General features: G+C 41.0%; 1 protein-coding gene across 2 annotated transcripts; it reads left to right on the top strand.

Annotated features, from left to right (window-relative positions):
• Positions 1–328: 328 nt before the first annotated feature.
• On the top strand, positions 329–21100 carry LOC115431031 (remodeling and spacing factor 1-like). 2 transcript variants are annotated; one of them, XM_030151268.1, is made up of 18 exons: positions 329–578; positions 2527–2618; positions 5038–5130; positions 5212–5417; positions 8752–8888; positions 9064–9165; positions 11079–12261; positions 13604–13787; positions 13867–14073; positions 14904–15008; positions 15124–15203; positions 15298–15346; positions 16199–16305; positions 16760–16824; positions 17821–17992; positions 18072–18304; positions 18575–18763; positions 19675–21100. In XM_030151268.1, exons 1-18 carry the CDS (start codon positions 425–427, stop codon positions 20472–20474), a joined length of 4158 nt encoding a protein of 1385 aa, XP_030007128.1. In that variant the 5' UTR covers positions 329–424; the 3' UTR covers positions 20475–21100. The 2 variants fall into 2 exon arrangements, with proteins under 2 accessions (XP_030007128.1, XP_030007127.1); XM_030151267.1 differs by having other exon boundaries at positions 17818–17992.
• The last annotated feature ends 1436 nt before the right edge of the window (positions 21101–22536 follow it).

The raw sequence follows: 22536 nt of genomic DNA, 5'->3' as shown, positions 1-22536 counted from the left end.
TTATTTCTTCAGTTTGCTCATTAATAGCTATACTGGATGATTAGTCGTTATATTTGTTCATCAATACGTCCCATGTATCTCGCTCTGTTCTTCATTATGATTGTCAGAGCCAGTTTGAGAATAATTTATTGTACAACATTTTTATTTATAATATATCGTTTATTGCATTTGAAATCTTCATAATCATGAAGTTATTATAGCCGTTACATGTGTTTATCAGTTGTTTCTTATCAGTGATCGTCTGTTTTAATACAGGATGTAGATATCGGTCGCGGTGCTCTTATTGTGAAAGTCCCCGCCGGAAGTCACCGCTGTTACTCCCCGTGCCTTGACCCCACCGGTCCTCCGCTGCCTCCATTCATTTGTGTCCGTTCAGTCGCATCCAGCAGCGGCCCTCCCCTCCTGTTCTTCTCCGCCTGGAAACATGGCTGCTCCGGCGGTAGCGAGAAGCTCCGGCCCGGCGCTGTGCCCCAGCTTCGCGGTGGTCTGTTCGTTCCTCGAGCGCTACGGAGCGGTGCTGGACCTCCCCGAGATGTCCTTCCCGCAGATGGAGCGCTATCTGCGGGACACCTCGGCAGGTAAGAGCCCGGCCGCGGTGCCGGTGGGTCGGCGGCGGAGGAGCGGCGGCGGAGGAGCTGCGACACTTGAAACCGAAGGAGAAGGGGGCCACCGCCGCCACCATCAGCGCCAGTTCCACCTCCTCCACCACCATCACCATCTTCATCATCGTCGCGGGGCTGACGGGGCGGGGGGAGGGGGTCTGCGTGTGGCCCGGTGGAGCGGCATCACAGCGGGAGTCCGTCCGCTCTCCCCCGGGTCGGAGTCCGCGAAAGACCCGGTTTGGTCCAAGTTTCCAGGAGCATCGGGGCGGACGGAGGAGCTAACGCGGAGCTAGCCCGCACACACTCCGGACTCTGTTGACACGGTTCAAGTTAACGGAGCCGGAGCCGTCGGGGCTGGTGGAAGCGGTCCCCGGTGCGGTTCGTCCGGTCGGTCCGTGTGACGGGTTGTCAGCGCCGGTATTTATGAAAACTTGCGGCGGAAGCCATGATGCAGCGGCGCCGTCCGACCGGTTAGCTCCGGACTGTTGTCAGGTGTAATTTTTCACCGGCCTGGCCTCACATTCAGCCGGACCCGAGCCGCACCGGAGCCGCCGCAGATCAGCACCCGGTTCCCGGTACTGAGCCGCGGATGTATCGGTGTGTTTGCGGACGGAGTGGCTCGGTTCCGGTTCGGTTGATGTTGGTGGAAACACTGGATGTTATTTTCTGTCCATTGGTACAGTAGCTGTCAAATCTGCGCAGGCGCAGTACAAGGCTCCTCGGCTAACTGATAGCATCGAGGCTTTCACGAACTTTTTTAGTCTTTACAGTAATTAAACTTCACGGAATTAATTCGCCAAGTTATGGTTTAATCAGTAAAAGCTGTTTGACACATGTAAGTGAGGTGGCAGGAGCCTTTCAACCGCATGCAGCCGTTAAAGCTAGCTGTTTAGTTAGCTGTTTAGCTAGCTGCTTAGTTTCTGTTACCGTTAGATGAGGGTCGTTTGTCAGATTTTATTTATTACCCAATTTATATTTTCACCAAAATGAGCCACACTTGAATAAAAACTCCGTATACTACATATTCAAGCCTTCGTCTCAGCAGAAATACAAATTACGTTAAAAACATGATTTAGTATTTTTACTCACCTTTTTATGAACTTATATATTCAGTTTTATTACATTAATAGTTCAGGTTCATCAATAATAAATGCAGTAAACATCAGACTATTCTTTGATTATAAATACAACCAACATTAAACTGTTTAGGCCTCAGCTTTTATTGGCTTTACATGATTTATTCCTTCATTTATTTGGGATCAATTGGATAAAACCTGAGCAGAAGTAGTTTTTACATGAAATCCACACACTGTCTATTTTGCTGTTAAATACAAGAATAAAACTGGATTTCAGTGTGTTAGTATTATATGTGCAAAGATCACAAACGAGGTATCAAAGCTAAAAGCAGTCACTTATCCAGTATTTAACTCCTCCAGGCCATCCTTTATGTCTGTTACACATATTTTTCTGTGTCAAACAATGGCACACATATGACATAATGCACAAAGACTAAGCTTTATAACATGATTTGCACACTTTCTTAATGGTAAAGTCCTTAAACAAGCCTTTCCATTTGTCCTTAACCGCCCCGTTACCTGCATCTGAGGGAAACTTCCTAAAAGTTATCAAGTTTCTGTGTTCTATTACAAAACATACTAGGAATTGAAATCATACAACAGGAGGTTTTTCAGTATTTTCAGTATATAATGATCACAGGTTACATTTACAGGACTTACTCATGTCTCATGTAGTTTTACAGCAGCTGCAATAAGAATAAATAATAGAATGTTAAAAGTTTTTTTTAGAGAATAAAGTGGGAATAAACACTCTTTAAAATGGGGTTAAAACAGAACTCGTTGATCTGTTTTCTGTCTCTGGTTTTGGGATGGGATTGATTTTTTGGTTTTATTCTGGTGTTTTTCAGTCCCGAAGCCCCTCGTGGAACTCCATGTGAAGCTGCTCAGGAAACTGGGGAGGTCAGTGACAACCGACCGCTGGGAGAAGTACCTGGCCAAGGTGAGGACCCCCCCGCCCCATCCCACCCCACCCCACCCCATGTGTTCAGGTTCACATCACATCAGCCCCTTTTCCACCAACATTACCAGGAACTTTTATTAACAGGAACTTATTTACCTGGTTAAAATAATTCGTATTTCCATCTCAAAGTTCCTAAAAATGTATTAAAATATGAGGCTCAGTTGTTTCCAGTCGCCAACTCCAAGTCCTGCTGAATTTCTTTTGAGTGTATTCAGTAAATACATTCATTGAGGTCCAGGCTGTTCGGAGTATATTTGCTGAATACTTTCTTAAACGTATTGGGATGGACAGACAGATTATTACAATGCACTTGTAGGAGTGAGATGAATATTCATCAAACTTCTTGCAGCTGAAGATAAAAACGTGAATTTTCTGATGATAAAGAGGGAAGTTTATGTTGAAAAATTTTGATATTCTCTGAAATTTAAGTAAAATATTTGCAGATTCTCTCAGATTAAAGTTAATAAAGTTGAATTTACAACAAAATAAAGATGACACTTATAATTGACGACAAGAAAAAAAGGGAGAAAAGACACAATAAAACAAAAAATGCAATAGATGACAAAAGCTGCAATAAGATGAAGGATGCAATGAGACGAAAACAAAAAAAGACCCAACAAGATGGAAAAGATGTAATAAGAGGAAAAAGATGCAGAGGTACACTGATAGAAATCATAAGAATAAACTAATTTATTACAACAAAACTGAGTTTATGAAAAAAAACAACAACAAACTTATAATTTACTTGAAGAAAAACTCGTTTTGTGAAACTGAAGAAATACATTTCTTCATCTTGTCCTTTTTCTTTCCTTTACAGATTATTACAATACTTTTGTATGAATGAACTCGTTCATCAACTGTATTGTAATAATCTGTTCACTTGAAAACAACCATAAAAATAAGGAGTATGTTCCTCAAATGTTCGTCATCATCCTCGTCCACTTCTCATAGCTGCTCTTCTTTTTCTCTGTTTTCCAAATGATCAGAACACAAATGAAGTGAATGTTGTAGAAATGGAATAAACCAGTTCACAGATGCCACTGGATTAAACACGGAAGCGTGGAATGGTGACAGTGTGTTCAACCAATCAGTGTTCTTCAACACTCAGCCCCGCCCCCAAGAATTCTGGGGAATCTGAAAAGTCCAATCCTTCTACTAGGACCCCAAACTTTCCCTTTACAGGGAAAGAGAAAGTTGTTTAACAGGTAATTTCAGTGGAAACGAACCAAAGTTTTTCCAAGTTCCTGCTAAAGTAACAGGTCCTGTGGTGGAAAAGGGGTTTTATAGAGGGAGGGGCCAAGGTCTACACACCCTTTACTCCAGCAGAAGTAGAAGTACAGGCTCTGAAACCCCGAACACTGGCCTCTTTACCAGGAGGGTAATGACAGTGTGTAAAGAATGAAGTATTCATATTCATTGTAGTTGTGTGTAAAGGGAACATATAAATGCACACTTCTGTGACTCCTTTTAAAAAGCATGAGGTAAGTAATGTGAATGTTGGACATGTTTGAAAAAATATTTACATTATATGGACTAAAGTATGTGGACACATGGAATTCAGGTATTTCTTTTCTAACAGGGGTATGGGATACAAAACAATAATGACTAATGTTAGAAAATAGTTTTATATTATGGGATACATGTCATTACATTGGCTAGTTTGGTTTAAATTGTTATCTTTTGTTTCCAAAATGACTCTCAAATGGTTTTGACTTAATTTCTCTCAACATTGATTTAGTTTAGTTTTTTTAAAACCCATAACTATAATTTAAATGTTCTACCTCTAAATTTATAAATTATTTTCTGTGCTCTGACTGTATCTGACACTTCTGTCCTCGGATGGATTTCTATGTTTTTATGTGATAGGTAGAAAACATATCTTGTCTGTTAAGTCTTCCTCTTTTTTTCTTCTAATCTAATTTATTCACAACTACTTATACTCTGCATTTATTTATTTATTGATTGTTGATGTGGTATGGCTGTGTTTGTGGAGCGGTGACCGCATTCTGTATTCTGAATTTCACCTAGGGGATTAGTAAAGTAAATCAATCTATCTACTGACCGACTTCTTCACATTTCACTGAGGAAGAAAAATCTCCAAAAAAAACTTTCAGGAAAAATTTATGATTTTATCTGAAATCATCATGAACAGGACATCTTACAGTTGTAGACATGATGTGTCCCAATACTTTTGTCCATACAGTTTATAAACGTCAATATTTCCTTAAATCATAATAAAACTATATTCTGACATTTGTCATTATTGTTTGGTATCCCAGACCCCTGTTAGACCCGGAATACTTTTGTCCATATATCGTGTCTATGAGGGACGTTTCTATCCAGCTGAACCTCAGGTCATGTGACTTTAATGTGGCATCCGTCGCTGTGTTTCCTTCAGGTTTGCCAGGAGCTGAACTCTACATGGGCATGGGAGCTGGAGCAGAAGGGCTACCAGGAGATGTCCATGGAGTGCAAGTCCAGCATCCTCAAAGTACCGCCCTCCTTCCCTTTACCTCGTCCTCGTTGTTTCCTCCTCTGCTGTCTCTCACATCCTCCTCCTCTTTCCTTCCAGTATCTGTGCGAGTGTCAGTTCGACGACAACCTGAAGTTCAAGTCGGCCATCAACGAGGAGGACCCGGAGAAGATGCGTCTGCAGCCCATCGGCCGGGACCGGCAGGGCCTGATGTACTGGCTCCAGCTGGACCAGGAGCAGAACATCAGGCTTTACACCGAGGAGCAGGACGACCTGGACGGATCCACGTGGAAGTGCATCGTCAGGTAAGGGCGGGGCCCGAGGCGGCGTCGGACGAACTCTGAGGTTAAGATTTAGACCAGACACGTGGATAAAGGAGCGTCGTTAAACCAACAACAGACCGTCGACAGGACTGGGATGTAGAGAGTTAAGAAAAATACAAATAAATCCAAATGTTAAAATGATTATTTATGTGCATTTGTCTTAACCCTGCCCATAGAGGTCCTTCCTAATCACAGAAAGTTCATAATCTGCACAGCACCGTCATAATGTCAACATTTTTTCCGGACAAGTTGTTTTTAACTGTTTTATATTTTTTTTGTATTTCATCAACTTTAACCCTTTCATGCATAGCGGTCACTACAGTAGACAGCTATTCTACAGCTGTTCTCTTATATTTTGGGTTTGTTGGGTTTTGTTGTTTTAGTTGCATATTAGCCAACACAGTGGACGCTTATGGGTCAAAACACAGTAATGTCCCGTTAGAGAGCGAACTTTAATTGATTGCCATTCAAACATTTATTTCAATATAAAGTAGCTCCTTGTTTTGGATAATCCCTTATGGTCCAACTAAAGCAAAAATGAATTTAAAAGTTAAAATGTGGGTCATTTAGCAAAACTAATCTGTCAAACTGTCACTAAAATGTCCCGTCAGAGAGATTTCGAATACCGTGTTTTGACCCTTATGCACCGTCCCACACACTGCAATTCATACCATTACTGTAACTTTGCTGTTCTTGATAAACCTGATCTGCAGTGACATGTTTGAGTGTAATTCAATTGTTAATTGTTATTAACAGTTTTCTCAAACAAAAAGGTTTTTTTTTTTGGCATATTATCTCCATGAAGTGAGTAATAACTAGCATTAGAGTATGTTAAAATGTAAGAAAACATCAGATTAGCAGCATGAAAAATGTTTTTATTGAATAGTTTTCACATATAGTATATTACTCTCTGATGATGTGTTTTAAATACATGTTTCTTTGCTTCAAAAATTAAACACATGGTGTCCAGCTGAGTGGACATTTTTGTAACTCCATGAAAAATAGGTTCATAAAAAATTTCAATTGCATTGTTTTTTTTCATGCCTAAAGAGGAATAAAAACACTCAGGAAAAAATCCTCTCATAATTCATGCATGAAAGGGTTAAAGTCGCTTTAATGAAGGTGCACCCAAATGTCATAGTATGGAAATACAATGGCTATAAAGTCTCTTATCAACTTGAGCCGTAAACAAAAATATCCAATACTTAATAACTGTCATATTTTTAACCCTTTAAACGCCATGTTTGAAATGTTCAGTTAAATTCAGTTAAATCTGTCTTAAGGCTCATTCCTGCTTGTTTTACGTAGGTTAAATGGGTTTGTCTGTTTCAAACAGTGTCAAGCGTCACTGCCTTTATTCTTCCATGTGTCCATTGTGTTGAAATGAGCATTTGTCAATCAGTCCACCAGAGGGTGTCACTTAATTAACATTATGGCTGAATACCATGAAGAAGAGTGAAGTTTTTTGAGAGAAGAAAGTCAATAATAACAAAAGTACTGTTCCAGTTGCAAGTTCGCATAAACCAAGAACGTATGGAATACCCAGATGTTGTTTTTTTCTGCTAGCTTAAACCAAGGATGCACTGGTTGGTGACTCCTGTTGACTTTGCTGGCAAAATATCCCAGGATGCACTCCATACTACTTTCGAATACTACGGCGGCTTCTGATAACTTAATTCAGAAATGTTTTTTGATTAGATGACCGTAACAAGATCATGTGATCTAATGTTAGAACACGAGCGAGAGGCAGAATAGCAAGAAATACGTCTTTATTATCATGATATGGGCTTCAACAAAATGTATTAGAGTTTTGAAAAATATAAAAAATGTATAAACGACATGTACATACTAGTACAAATGTATTGAAATCAAATCAGTGACATTGGGGTGATTTGAGGGAAATACGTTGGGGAGCAGATGGTGTAAATACAGCAGAGACAGGGAGGAAAGTTCACAAGTACCAGCTGTTCAATTACAGATAGACTTGTGTTCTTAGGAAGTCCGTTCTCTGGGACCGTTCTTGCCAAGACCGTACTCACCGAGTTCACGTTCTTGATATTGAGAAACGGCCAAACACAGCGACGACAGAGGGGTTTTACTAATGTTGATATTGAGAGGGGTAGTTGTTGTAAATATGTCGGTAGTTTTTCACTAAATCACTTGGTCATTTCTTGGAAAAGTTCTGCCATTTCTGGAAATTATTCTTTTCAAATCTCAACACTGCCCAACTATGGTTCCTGATGGTACTGCAAGGTATTGTCCCTCTGTGTTCACATCCACAAACCCACAGAGAACGGACAGAAATGCAGATGTAATGATCAAAGAAAGAACGGACAGAAGACTCCATCCGTATATGTACGTGTCTTTAACATAGAGCATAAATGGACCTTTAGTAGGTTACAGGTTTTTACTTTTGTAAAGCTGATTTTAAAAATGTCCTCTAGATGCAGATGTCTAAAACCAGAGTAGATCTGTCAGAATTAGACAAAGAGGAAAAATTAAAAACCCAGATCTGACTTCATGGTTTTAGTTTGGACAAATTTAGGTGTCATTATCTGATCATCTTAGATCGGTGTTATTACAATCCATAGATAATGTTTTATTAGATGAATAGTTTTTCTGTGTATTTACAGACTGTGAATGTTCAATGACCACAAAATAATAAAGTAGTTGAAGATACAGGATGGATTTCTGAGCCTGGAAAACAAATGACAGTTCTCAAATGTACATGTCAAGGTTCATAAGGTCAAGATACACCTGGAAAAGTCACTGAATTTAACTGTTAGGGATGCAAACTCCTTAATTTTTCTGTAAAATCTGCTATATGAAATCAGAGTAGGCAACAATCCAAAATACTGATGTGAAAATCCACATTTTTATGCTGACATGAAAAAAAAAAAGTCACAAAATGAGAGAGTAAAGGTGAAAGGTAATGGGTTTGTTGTTATTTAACAGAAACACTGCATTTGTGCATCATTTTTATTGTATTATTTATTATTTTATATTACCATGTTATTACAATCCTTGGGAAATATTTCACTAGCTGTGTAATTTTGGAGCATTGGAAGTGAATATGAAATTAACTGACTATTACAGACAGATGGTTGTTGTTGTTATTCATGAAGGTTGAAAATTGTGGAAATTCTCTTTTCAGTCCAAGTTTAGTCAGTTTTGCAGAATCTGCTCATTTACTTCATATAATGAACCACCAGGGGGCGCCAGGGTCCTGGTTTTAATATTTTTATAACAAGCATCACATGGAGGTCCTGATTCTGTGAGTGTCTCTGGTATCTGATGGGCCCGACTCTTCTCCCAGGACTCGAAATGACCTGGCTGAGGCTCTGGAGCTGCTCAAGGCCCAGGTCGACCTGAACCAGAACCAGGATCAGAACCAGGACCAGAACCCCACCCAGACTGGATCCGGGAGTCCCAGCCCGACTGTGAGAGAAGCAGGTATGAGACTAACTGAGGGTCTGTTGATCCATTTCATTCCATATAATATAATCCAACATCAGAGGAAATAAAAAGACAACAGTTATTTCTTAAAATCATCTTCTTCAGTTCATTTAAACGCTGTTTCCTGTTCCTCGTTCATCATAAAACTGTGTTTCTGCCCTGGTTTTGACAGAGGACAATCAGAAAACTAACGCAGAATCATCCAGAACCACAGAGGAAAACGCCGACGACAAGACGATCATCGACATAAAAGAAGAGAAACCGCAGACACAAGGTGAGTGGGACAAAACCCGGAAGAGATGGAACCATGTGTAGAAAACAAATCAAACCTTTAAACAGATCAGATGAACCATTAAAAAAAAAAAACAGGGTTTTTGAGTTTGACGACAGTAAAACATCTCCACGAAGTGTTTCCAGGTTCATGTTTCCACTGTGGATCATCCCTCTTCTTTAATCTGAGGAGACCAGATGATGGAGTTTATTTCCCATTCTGGTCTGATGTACATTTTAGATGATCTACAGTCCAGTCCGGTCCAATCCTGGGACTTTATCATATTTAAAATCCATCATCCATAAAATCCATCATCACTGATTCTCATTCAAAACCTCAGAAAACCAACAAATGATTGATAACATTGTCACACTACAACTCCCAAGGTGCATTTCTGCAGCAAACATCCAATCACAGACCTTTGCATTTTCCTGTTTCTATAAAGTGTTGTATGAACTTTTATTTAGTTGTTTATCAGCAAAAATAAAACCACAATTGAATCTGTTTGTAGAAACAATTGAGGCTTCTCCATCTATAACATCAGCAGAGGCTCATGGGTAATGTAGTTTCTTAGGTAACAGTCAGTCAGTCAAACTAAACAGAGAGGCTTTTCTCCTCGTTATGAACCCTTATCGTTACTATATTTGTGACAGAAAACCACATGCACCATTTACCACAGTACTGGTCAGAGGTCATCCATTAGAACAGGGAGGGTGATTGATTTTACTGTAATGTGGTTTTGTTTCTGCGCCTCAGGCTTCCAACTGTTGGAAACAGCCCGTCAAGTCTGTTAAGTAACCGGTAAAAATAGAGATGACATGAATCAAAGCTTCACACACAGTGGGCGTCTGAAACCCTGAGGCCTGGATCCAAGATTTCATTGTTAAAATGTCGAGATGGACAAACATCGTATTGGACCCGTTGTTATTGTTGTTGTTGTTGCTGTTGTTATTGTTGTTGTTGCTTTCATTAGGGTTAGGGTTAGCTAACTGCTGAGAGCTTCAGAGTATAATTTAAATAAAAACTCCACTCCAGATAGTAACAATCATCAGATATGTATGTTTTAATTCAAGTTTAGGGTATTTTTGTATTGTTTGATGATGAACCCATACAGCATCAATTCATCATTCTGTCTTTGTGAACAAGTATGCACTAAGTAAGCTAACATTAAGCTAACATTAGCTAGTATCTGACCTTGGAATAAACTAGATTTGATAGTTATTGTGAAACTAGCTGTCAAATTCTTATAGTATTTTCTATTGCCTACTTCTCTGACATTTATCCAATTATAGTTTTGGCGTTTTTTTTTAAACATCTGATCTTTATTTCGTTGTTTAGTTTATAGATTGTCTTGAATTAATTGGTGAATCCCATCATAAACTCTCAAACATTCATAAATTAAAATACACAAGCTTATTCGGCCTTATTGTGATTATATAAGAATAATGTTTATTATCATTACACACCTATACTTTGTACAATAGTAAAAAAAAAAAAAAACTGTCCCAGGTCAGTTAAGAAAACACATTTAGGAATCGCAGTAAATATAAATACATAGAATAAAATATACAATATGTACAGGAAAAACTTCTAAAGTCTACGAATCTCCAAAAGTTTCAATAATTATTATGAGTAAAACCAGTTTCCATTTTTCCACAGTGAATAATCCATGTGACTAGTTTCTGATTTTAGAAAACAGAAAAATATTACACCAAGGTCAATGTTATGACATTTTCACTTCCTGTATCTAGTTATGTTTGCAAATGTCTGATTGGATAGTGGCCATCCATGGGAGGGGCTTAGCAAAGGGTCCACTCACATCCTGGCTAACACTAGACTTTGTTTCCTGTTTGTGAAGTCATTGTCTGTGCTTTTGCAGATTCTATTAGTGTGATTGTTGTGTCTTTTTGTTGCAGTGGTGAAACAGGAGCTGACGGTTAAACTAGAAAATACGGAGGCGGAGCTAAAAGAGGAGAGGGCAGAGAAAAAGCCGCTTCCTTTCTTCGACAACCGCGTAAGCACCATCACCACCATCGTCAAATCAGAATCCAGGGATGCAGACGCCCCTAGAAACACTGTGTCGGTCGTCATGGCAGCAGGGACGGCTGCAACCAAACCAGAACTGAAAAAGGAGGAGGAGGCAGAGCGAGCCGTCGTCAGGAGCAACCAGCAGGCGAAAATACCGCTGAAGAAGAGGGAGCTGAAGCTCTCTGAGAACTTCCACAGCAACCACCTGAACAACAGCAACAGCAGCAGCATCATCGTGTGTAACCCGGCGGTGATGCAGGCCAAGGACAGGGAGCACCCACACACGGCGGCCGCCATGACGACGCAGGAGCTGACCAATGGGAGGGCGTCCGTCCTCCTGCCCCACACGGAGGGACAGAACGGCGTGGTTGGGGTCATCGGGCAGGTCGGCGTGGTGGGGCACGTCGGGGTCATCCGGAGCCCGTCAGAGCGTCACCGAACGCCAGAACTAAACGGTCCGAGCGTGGACCGCCACAGGTCCACGGTGCCGGAGGAGGATCGGGAACCGAGCCGCCAGTCGGTCTTGGTCCGCAAAGCGCCGGTTCAGGAGGAGACGGTGACGGCAGCGCTTCCACCTGGAATAGCCCAGAAACCACCTCCATCTGTTGAACCCGAGAGGAACTCTGCAGAAGACCGGGTTCCCAAGACGACAACGACAGAGGGGGAGGAGCTAAACAAAGACACAAAAAGTAAATGTCAACAAAAAGATGCTGACGTGGATGAGACGAAGGACAGAGGAAACACTGACTCTGAAAAGAATAAAAGCACTTTAGGAACCACAGAGGACAAAGACAAGCAGGACAAGCAGGAGCAGCCAGCGGAGGTGAACGGGCAGACAGCGGCGGCGGCAGGGGGGAGGCCAAAGGACGCCAGTCTGAGGTCAGAGGTCACAACTCCTCTGGAAGAAGCCTCCTCAGAGATCCAGAAGGAAGGAATCAGACTGAAGATAAAGATCCCTCCACACCGGAGAAACAAGATGAGAGGAAAAGGAGTGAAAGGAGGGAAGGAGGAGAAGGAGCAGGAGGCGCCAGATGAGGGGAGGCCGCTGAGGAGGTCGGCCCGCATCTGCAGGTACCGTCCAATCAGAGCCCGTTTACATCCACTATAATACTCTTTATGGAGTAATCAGATTATTATTGATCATGTAAACTGTATAATCTGATTATCATAAATCAGATTATAATACTCCCATGTCTTCCTGCATGTTTACAGGTTAATCTGATTTATTTAGTTCTTTTACATCTGAACATGTGGAACAAGAAAAGCAGAAAAGAGTGCAGACCTCTGCCAAGACAGATCTGCCCCCCCCCCCCCCATCGCCACCAAAATTTAATCATTTCTTCCTTGTGCCAGTATCAACATTCCCTGAAAATTTCATAAAAATCCGTCCGTAGCTTTTTGAGTTATCTTGCTAACAAACAAACACGCAAACACACAAAGCAAAGTGATCACAATATCTGCAGGTGGAGGTGAAAAGGAAAAAGAAAAAAAGAAATTGTAGAAAACAGAAGTGATGTAGTCAAACACGAGTTGAAGACATTAACAGAAGTTTGATTCTACCGTCACTAACATACGTACAAAATAAATCTGATAATCGACTGAAGTGTCTAAACCAGTGTTTATCGATAATCGTATTTCTGAGGTACATGTGAGCGCACCAGATCTGATTATTACAGTTAACGGATTATTATCGGTTATTGAATTTTTACAGTTGGAGTCAGTAAACAGCCATATTTTTGTCAATCAGTCAATCAATCTTTGTTAGCCATTTCTTCAAACATCTTCTCTGATTGAAACTACTATATATTTTTAAATATTTTGATTTTTATATTTTTGACGAATTTTTTAAATAGTAAAACTGCCTTTCCTTGTAATGGTCCATATGTTGATGGTTTATAACACATAAATGGTTCCAGATATTACTATAGTTCCTATTGATCACTGATAAAAGTCATAAATGGACTTTGATTGGATGAGTTGAGTTCTCCTCCAGTGGAAGTCCCGCCCACTTCTGTTGTTCGATTGATCTCCTTCATCCAGACCACAGGACTGGAACATAGAACAGAACCTGACAACCTCACACATTCAACTGGTACTGATCCATGACGCTGACGTACAGAGACACTGGAACTGTTTCTGTTCTTATAATCTAACTTGTTTTCTTACTTAATATGTTGCTTTTTATCCTGATGAGTTTAATTCAGTTTAATTTTTAATTGGTGTCGATCATAACACAATTAACTCAATACACTCCACAAATTCAGGTTTTGAAACAGAGCAAATACAAATAAACCTCCTAGAGTTGAGGCTTATGACAGAATAATAGACTCTTCATCCTTTTCTGTAAGTTTGTCTTATTTTAAAACTGTTTCTGAACTCGGTCTAAATCCAGTTTTCTGTCGTGAACTTTCAGGCCGAGCTCAAAGGCAGCCGAGAGTCAGAGGAAGAAACCACAGAAGAAGAAGGCACTGCTGTCCAGAATGAGGGGCGAGGAGGGGGAGGAGGAGGAGGAAGAGGAGGAGGAAGAAGAGCAGCACAGTTTAACCGCAAAGAAAACCAGAAAAACCGAAGTGGTTGGACCGACCCGGAAGCGAAGGGTAAGGGAGGACGCCGCCACTTCCTGTTGGTTTGTCATCTCTGAGTTCATTGTGTTCAAAAACGTGTGTTGGTCGTCAGGGTAAACGGAGACACCGGCGCCCCCGGTGGACAAACCTCCGCGCCAAGAGACGCAAAGTCAACGAGGAAGGAGATGAGGACAAGAAGAAGGACAGAGGAGAGGAAGGAAGTGAAGGAGGCAGTGAGTCGGAAGAATCCAGTAAATCAGAAGAAGTTCACAGTGAGGACGCCTGCACCCACTGTGGGCTCCCCAACCACCCGGAACTGGTGAGATTAGATCAGGAATTTAGATTAGATTAGATTAGGAATTTAGATTAGAAAATTATATTAGGAAATTAGATTAGATTAGATTAGGAATTTAGATTAGAAAATTATATTAGGAAATTAGATTAGATTAGATTAGATTAGATTAGATTAGATTAGGTTAGATTAGATTAGGAAATTAAATTTGATTCAGTTTGATTAGGAAATTAGATTAGATTAGATTAGGGTATTAGATTAGATTAGGAATTTAGATTAGATTAAGAATAACAAGAGTAAGAATTTTGATTACATAAAATAAAAAATTTTGAGTATTTTAAGAATTAAGATTAGATTGGATTAGGTTAAGAATTAAGATTAGATTAGATTAAGAATTTTGATTAAATAAAATCAAAAATGTAGATTATTTTAAGAATTAAGATAAGATTAGATTAAATTAAGAATAAATATTAGATTAGAGTAAGAATTAAGAATATATTAAATAAAGAAATTAGATTAGGAATTTAGATTCAAAAATTAAGAAAGTATTTGAAAATAAACAAAATGAACATAATGAACACAAATGAAGAGAATTATTAATAACCTGAGCATCAAAATGAGGGAAAAAAAAGAATATAAATGTGTAATAAGTCTTTATCATGTTCATTGAAAACATCAGATAAACTGCTCTTTGGTCGTTTGTTTTCAGTTCATTTTATTAAAGTCTATAAAATTTCACGCCTTTAATTGGAGGCAGATCATGTATAATAAACTACAGACAGACTAAACTCTGAGTGGGTCGGAGTTGTTGTGTTGTTTAGTTGTTGTGTGAGTTGTGTACCCATGTGTGTCCTCAGATCCTGTTGTGCGACTCCTGTGACAGCGGGTACCACACGGCGTGTCTGCGACCGCCGCTCATGCTCATTCCAGACGGCGAATGGTTCTGTCCTCCATGTCAACACGTAAGTAACAGAACCACAAACCTGGATGCACGTTGTGTTCAGGAGCATCATTTCAACCAACGCTTCATCCATCTGCATCTGATTTATGGCATTTGTGTTTTTTCCGTGGATACAGAAGCTGCTTTGTGAGAAACTGGAGGAGCAGCTGCAGAACCTGGACAGCGCTTTGAAGAAGAAGGAGCGAGCAGAGAGGAGGTGAAGTAACGCATCTGCATGGAGGCTTTTATCTAGTCCAGGGCCTGGGTCTGTGGTTCCAGGGTCTAATTGTGATCCATATGTGTTTGTACAGGAGGGAACGTCTGGTGTACGTGGGCATTAGCGTGGAGAACATCATCCCTGTGAGTAAAACGAATGTTCAACCTCCTCAGTTACAAAAATGAACAAAGAGAGGTGACTGACACACACATCCAGAAAATGAAAGGTGTGCAGGATCCCAAAAAGATTTGATGAAAAAATAAAGTAAGGTCCGCACAACCTGTGAGCTCCCAAAGAATTTATTAACAGATGTGATGTTTCGGGCCAAGGCCCTTCATCAAACTGATGACGGACCGTACTTTATTTTTTCAACAAAAATGAACAAAAGAATGAACAAAAACGAAGAGAATTATTAAAGAAATGAAGAAAATAATCAAAAAAAATGAAGAAAATCATCACAGAAATTAATAAAATAATCAAAAAACGGGGAAAATAAGAGTCAAAAATGAGAAGAAAAAAAGTATAATGAACAAAATGAAGAGAATTAAGGAAATGAAGAAAATCATTTAAAACAAATAAAGAAAATCATCACAGAAATGAATAAAATAATCAAAAAATGGGGAAAATAACAAGAAAAAAACTATAATGAACAAAAAGGCAGAGAATTGGTAAGGAAAAGAATAAAATAGTCAAAAAATGAAGAAATTCGTCATAGAAAAATTCCCGGAAATTATGTAAAACAACAACCGAAAATATTAAGTTAAAAAAAAAAAAAAGGAAACAGACAAAAACTTAGAAAATAACAAAAAGATTAAAACGGCCACATTTTAAAACCAGTGTTAAATCCAAACACACAGCAAACACTAACAACATGTACTTGGATTTACCACTGATCAGAGAGGCCCTTGAAGGCACCATACAGGACAGTGGCTGGTCCTGGACCAGTTCAAACTGGTTCTGGTTCTAAAGCAGCAGCGTTTTGTTTCTGGATGTAGGAAGGAGACGAGGCCATGGAGGAGAAGTCCACCAAGAAGAAAGACCCCAAGAAGAATAAGAACCTGGGCAGGAGGTCCACCAGGACCAGGAAGCACATCAGCTACAGGTGGGTCCACAGGGTCCATGTGGTCTGCATGGTCCACATTACTGGGTTCCATCTGACCCCAGTCTGGACTCTGTGTCTTCCTGGATTTTGAATATTACATATAACTATTAGTGTTTAAATATTTTAGTCATTGTTTTTCTTTTCACATCATTTTTTTATTTGCTGTTTTGTCCTGATTTGCTCAAAACAACAGTGTCTTTTACATTTTCCTGTAAAAACTGGATGAACTGAGTCTTAAGCGGCATCTTATTGATTTTAAAAAGTCTTACATGTAACTATAAACCTTGTGTTTTCACTAATGTCTGTATCAAAAGTCAGTGTAACTGGAGGATTTGACCTGAATATGGAAATAACCCTGGATCAGAGGATGTAGAACTGTTCAGGTTTAAATGGAGGACACACACATGAAAACACGCATCGAACACAGTCTGAGCTCCTGTTGGGTTTGTCGCAGGTTCGATGACTTTGACGACGCCATCGACGAGGCGATCGAGGAGGACATCAGGGAGCTCTGCAGCGGTGAGTGGACCACATGGACCTTAACAGGTTCATTCTGGACTTCATCTATGTCTCGTGTCACAGCTTCGACTAGACTTTGTTTTTAGGGTACGCTGACACAACAATGAACAAACTCAGATTAAATGTACCATATCTGATTGATAGTGTACCGGGCCTTTATTTATTGGGTTTCAGGAGGTACCGAGCCTTTATTTATCTGAGCTTCAGGAGGTACCAGGCCTTTATTTATCTGGGCTTCAGGAGGTACCAGGCCTTTATTTATCTGGGCTTCAGGAGGTATCGGGCCTTTATGTATTGGACTTCAGGAGGTACCGGGCCTTTATTCATTAGACTTCAGGAGGTACCAGGTCTTTATTTATCTGGGCTTCAGGAGGTACTGGGCCTTTATTTATTAGACTTCAGGAGGTACCAGGTCTTTATTTATCTGGGCTTCAGGAGGTACTGGGCCTTTATTTATTAGACTTCAGGAGGTACCAGGTCTTTATTTATCTGGGCTTCAGGAGGTACTGGGCCTTTATGTATTGGACTTCAGGAGGTACCGGGCCTTTATTCATTAGACTTCAGGAGGTACCAGGTCTTTATTTATCTGGGCTTCAGGAGGTACTGGGCCTTTATGTATTGGACTTCAGGAGTTTCCGAGCCTATATTTATTTGCACACATTTGACTACATCACTTCCCTTTTCTATGTTTTTTAATTGTTTTTACATATGTGCAGATGTAAAAGAATGAAATAAATCAGATAATCAAATACATAATCAACTAAATCCAACAAACTGACAGCAAATCAATAAATGCATTGACCTGTGACCTCCTGATGACCCTGAATCAGCCGTATTTTGTTGGTTTATATTCATCTGTTTCTACATGTGATCAGACAAAACCCTCCATCGTAGGCTACAGTTCCACAGTTGGAAATGTTGCCGCTAAACTGCTGTAGAAAGAACAGATCAGTCGACGTCCTCCACATTAACGCTCTGGTCGTTCTGCTGCAGAAGGAAGGCGGAGCAAAGACATCAGCGCCATCCTGTCGGATGAGGGGAAGGAGAGCCAGCAGCCAATCAGAAGCCAAGCTCGCTCTGTGAGGAACAGGAAGAAGAGGAGGCTCAACGACCTGGAGAGCGACAGCACGGCGGCGGAGAGCGAGGACGAGTTCATGCTGAGCAACAGGTAAAAAAAAAAAACAAATCCCACCATTTTGTCCTCTGTCCTCTGGTCGTACATCTCCTAAACATCCTCCATCTTCCAGCTCCGAGGACGAAGACTTCGGAGCGTCGGCAGCAGATGAAGACGATGAGGAAGAAGAGGAAGACGCCGGCAGTGACGTGGGCAGCTTGGACAGTGGGACACGCCCCCGACGGATGCAGAAGGCGGGGCCTAAACACCGGCCCAGCAAGACCCAGCGGCGAACCAGGAAACGGCTGAGGAGGAGGCGGAGACGCTCGTCAGAGGAAGAGGAGGAGGACAGTGATGAAGAGCTGGGTGAGTTCAGACGCCTGACGTTGATCTGGATGACGACTCAGATCATCAGGGTTAATGCAAGTTATGACTGACTGGTCTGGTTCTGCTTTAGGGGTGTGTATTAGCAAGAATCTGCCGATACGATACAAATCACAATACTAAGATCACGATCCAGTATATCGCAATATATTACGATACTGTTAACAAAGCGATATTTTTCTATGCTGATCCAGATCCTGTCATTCTGAGATTTAAATTTTTTTCATCATCATCTCCCTGTTCTGTCTCCAGACTCCGACCAGTGCAGCGACATCACGGACAGTGACACGGACAAAAAGAGGCGGGGCCTGAGGCGGGGCCAGCGCCAGCAGGTCAACTACTGCGAGACGTCTGATTCATCCGATGCCTCCATCAGCAAGGCCAAGGTCAAACCCCGCGGGAGGCCACGAAAGGAGCATCTCTCCAGTGACTACAGTGATGGTTTGTCACCACGGCAACCACAGCATCAAATGACATATTAGACTTAAGTTATAAAGTAAAATAAGTAAAGCTCATTTTAGGTTTTTCTACTCATTGTAATTACAAAATATTCCACGCAGCAACAAAATACTTGTTCCTCATTTTCCTGATGTTATTAATTTAACATTTGACACTTTTGTTTTTAGACTGAAACAGGTTTTAATTTAACTGTTTGACTTTATCAAAAAGAACATTTTTCCTGTGGAAACATCAGTGTTCACTTCTTCAAATGATTCACAGCTATACAACCTGAAGACAGAACATGATTAAAGCATAATGTAACCATTTCTGTATTAAGTCTAACTGTCTGACAGTATTTTGTAATCACATACTCAGGCTATTTACATGAACATCACACCTAACCCTTTAACAGTTAATAATCAGATCTGATGCCTTCATGTGCATCACATAATCGATAAACCCTGGTTTAGACGTTTCAGTCCATTATTGGATTTCTTTCAGAGTACGTACGTCGAGTTTTCCACATGTGCAGATGTAAAAGAATGAAATAAATCAGATTAACCTGTACACATGCAGGAAGACATCGGAGTATTGGGGACAAATCCAGGTGTGTTAATCTGATTCACTGTAATCAGATTACTGCTGTTGTCTGATAAAACATCAGATTATACTGTTTACTTGATCAATAATAGTCTGATAACTCCGATACTGATAATGATCATCTCTAGCTTCATAAAAGCAAAATGTACAACACCCTTCATAAGTGTTTTTTTAAATACACGGGGTTTCAGCATTTGTCTGAAGGTTACGGATGCTAACATAGGATTGGCCAGGTGCTGCTACTGGGCGGGGCTTTCAGGTACTCTCTGTCCCATTTGACATATTCTGTCCCATTTCCTGTTTCTTTACAGTGTCGGCGTCTTCCAGAGACTCTGAGGAAGAGGATTACGAAGACGAGGAGGAAGACGACCGGAGGAGGAGAGGGAGCAGGAGGAGACGAGAGGAGGACTTCCTCCGCCGAAACAGGATGAGGGCGAAGCGGCGGCGGTATGACCACGACGAGGATGACGGCGACAGAGGCCGGCGGCAGAAGAGGAAGCTGCTGGAGGAAGAGGAAGAGGAGGACGAAGAGCGGCGGCGGCGGAGAGGAAGGAAGATGGAAGGGGAGGACGAAGACCCAGAGAACATGGGCAGGGGGAAGAGGAGGGAGATACTGTCGCAGCAGCGCCGCAAACGCCTCGCTCAGATGCTCAAGAAACGGCGGCCGTCGACGGACGAAGATGACGAGTCTGAGGAATCTGAGTCGTCATCATCGGAAGAGGATCGGCCGGTCCGCAAGAGACTGAACCGCATCGACTCTGACGAAGACGAGGATGAAGAGGAGGAGGATGAAGAGGAGGAGGAGGGAGCACAGAAGAGCAGGAAGTCTTCAGCAGCAGAGAGGAATTCTTGTGTTGCCGGGGGTGACGACAGCGACGCTCAGGAAAAGGGGAGGGGCCGGAGCCTGTCTCCGTCAAACGGACATCGGACCTCCAGAGGCCCAGCGAAGCCTGGGACCGGGAGTCCGTCTACAGCTAGAGACAGTGCAGGGTCGGGCGGGCAGGGCAGGCACAATGGCCCCTTACACGGAGACAACAAGGAAGACAAGGAGGAGGAAGACAAGGACCAGACAGACTCGTTAAACTGTGTCCAGAACAGTCCACAGTCCTGATGGCTGAAAACAGACAGTCCACTCCCTCGTTTTCTCGTCCCCCTCCTTCTGTCCCCTCACCGTCATGTCGTCACTCGCCGACATAAAGCACCTTCACACCAGGACCCGGCGGACTCGCCTGGTTCTGGTCTGATCGAAGTGGACACGGCAGTGGCGTGTCTCATCCTAAAGCACTTCACAGGTCATCGCACTTAAAACTAGCGCCACCTAGAGGAGAGCTGGCAGCAAACCCCACACCCGGCTGTTAGTACAACGCTCAGACCTGGTCCGACGCCGTAGCGGGTCGTTTCCTGTTCAGAACCTCCAGAACTGTCGGGTCATGCAGGGACCGGTCTGTGAGTTCAGCATGTAGGACTGGATCGTCTCACTTTTGGTAGTTTTAGGGTTTAGGTCAGGGGTGTCAAACATATGGCCTGGGGGCTAAAACCAGCCTCCGAAGGGTCCAATCCGACCCACAGGAGGAACTTATGAACTATAAAAACTGCACTGAAGATATTAACAATCAGTGGTGTCAAATTAATTTGAGCCCAATTCAGTCTCGTGGGTCAGAGCAGTAAAATACTATCATAATAACCTACAAATAATGACAACTCCAGTTTTTTCTTTTAGTGCAAAAAAAAGGAAAATTACATGAAATTGTCCACATTTACAAACTATCTTTACATAAAAATGTGAATAACCTGAACAAATATGAACAGCCTGAAAGAAAAATAAGTGTAATCATACCAATATTCTGTCTGTTTTTAAGTGTTTTATGTATTTGTAGATCCACTGTGATCTATAAGTTATAATGTACATGTGTAAATGATAAACTGAGGCAGAATATTGTTTAAATGGCACTTATTTTTCTTTAAAGATTTCAGGCTCTTCATGTTATTCACATTTTTAAAGGATAGTTTGCAAATGTAAACATGTTCATACTATAATTTTGCTAACTTCACTCTAAAACATAGAGGAAAGTTTGAAGTTGTCATTATTTATAGGTTTTTATGTTATTATTTTATTGGTCTGGTCCACTTTTTAGTGACTTTTTTAGTTTTACATTATAAACATAGATCGTAGCAGGAAAAATCTGATAATAGATGTAACAGTATCACTCCTGAATTATCTCACACTTTATCAGAACCCAGAACACTGACGTCAAAGTGGTTAAAAAAGAGGTAAAAATAGAGTAAGAACAAATTAAGTGGTATAAAAGATGAACTATAATAGAACATAAAAGATACAAGTGTTCAGAGAATGCAAACCTCCGCCAAGCACCCCGAACGGTGTGCATGTGTGGATGGACTATTTCTTTTTAAATTAAACAGTTTCAAGGTTGTTCCACACAGCAGAAAAAGTTGAAGCTTGGTACCAGTCATGTGTATGTCAAATTATATTCAATTCCAATCAATACTTGTTGAGTTAGAATGAAAAATGTGGTAAATGGGATTTTCAGTGTAAAATGTAAATGTCCACAGAGTCCACATTCCACAGTGGATGTGGACAATTTTGTGCCAGATACAAGATATAGTTATAAGCCATGGGTGGATCAAATTGGAGGCTAATCGGAGTCGTTTTGAATTTTTTTAATGAATTTTTTGAAAATTGCTCAATGATGAGAGATAGGGAAATTTGAGATTTCGTGACCTTACTGTGACCTTGAACTTTGACCTACTTGGCCCAAAATTTAATGGGTTGGTCCCAGGGCCTAGGCCTATCTGTGGGGAAGATTTGGTAAAGATGGTTGGAATAGTTTTCCCGTAAAGCTGCTAACAAACAAACATGCAAACAAACAAACAAACACACAAAGCAAAGTGATCACAATACCCCCTGGCGGAGGTAATAAATCAAGGGTAGTCGTAAAATACAGTAACAGGTGAAGAAGTCAATGATAGAACAAAACAGCAGCAGATACGACAGTAGTGCAATAAATAAAATGCAGAAGACACTAAGTAGCAGATGATATCTCCTATATCCAAAGTACTGGGTCTTTAATAAATAGAAAAAACCCAATTTTTATCTGCTCCTCTGGTTATACTAGACAGTAGCGCGTTGACCCGTGAGAACTACAGGTTGTAGA

Source organism: Sphaeramia orbicularis, chromosome 13, assembly GCF_902148855.1.
Source record: "Sphaeramia orbicularis chromosome 13, fSphaOr1.1, whole genome shotgun sequence".
In the NCBI taxonomy this organism is placed as follows: Eukaryota; Metazoa; Chordata; class Actinopteri; order Kurtiformes; family Apogonidae; genus Sphaeramia; species Sphaeramia orbicularis.
Note: the sequence above shows the minus strand (reverse complement) of the source record. Positions and strands in the feature narration are given on the sequence as shown.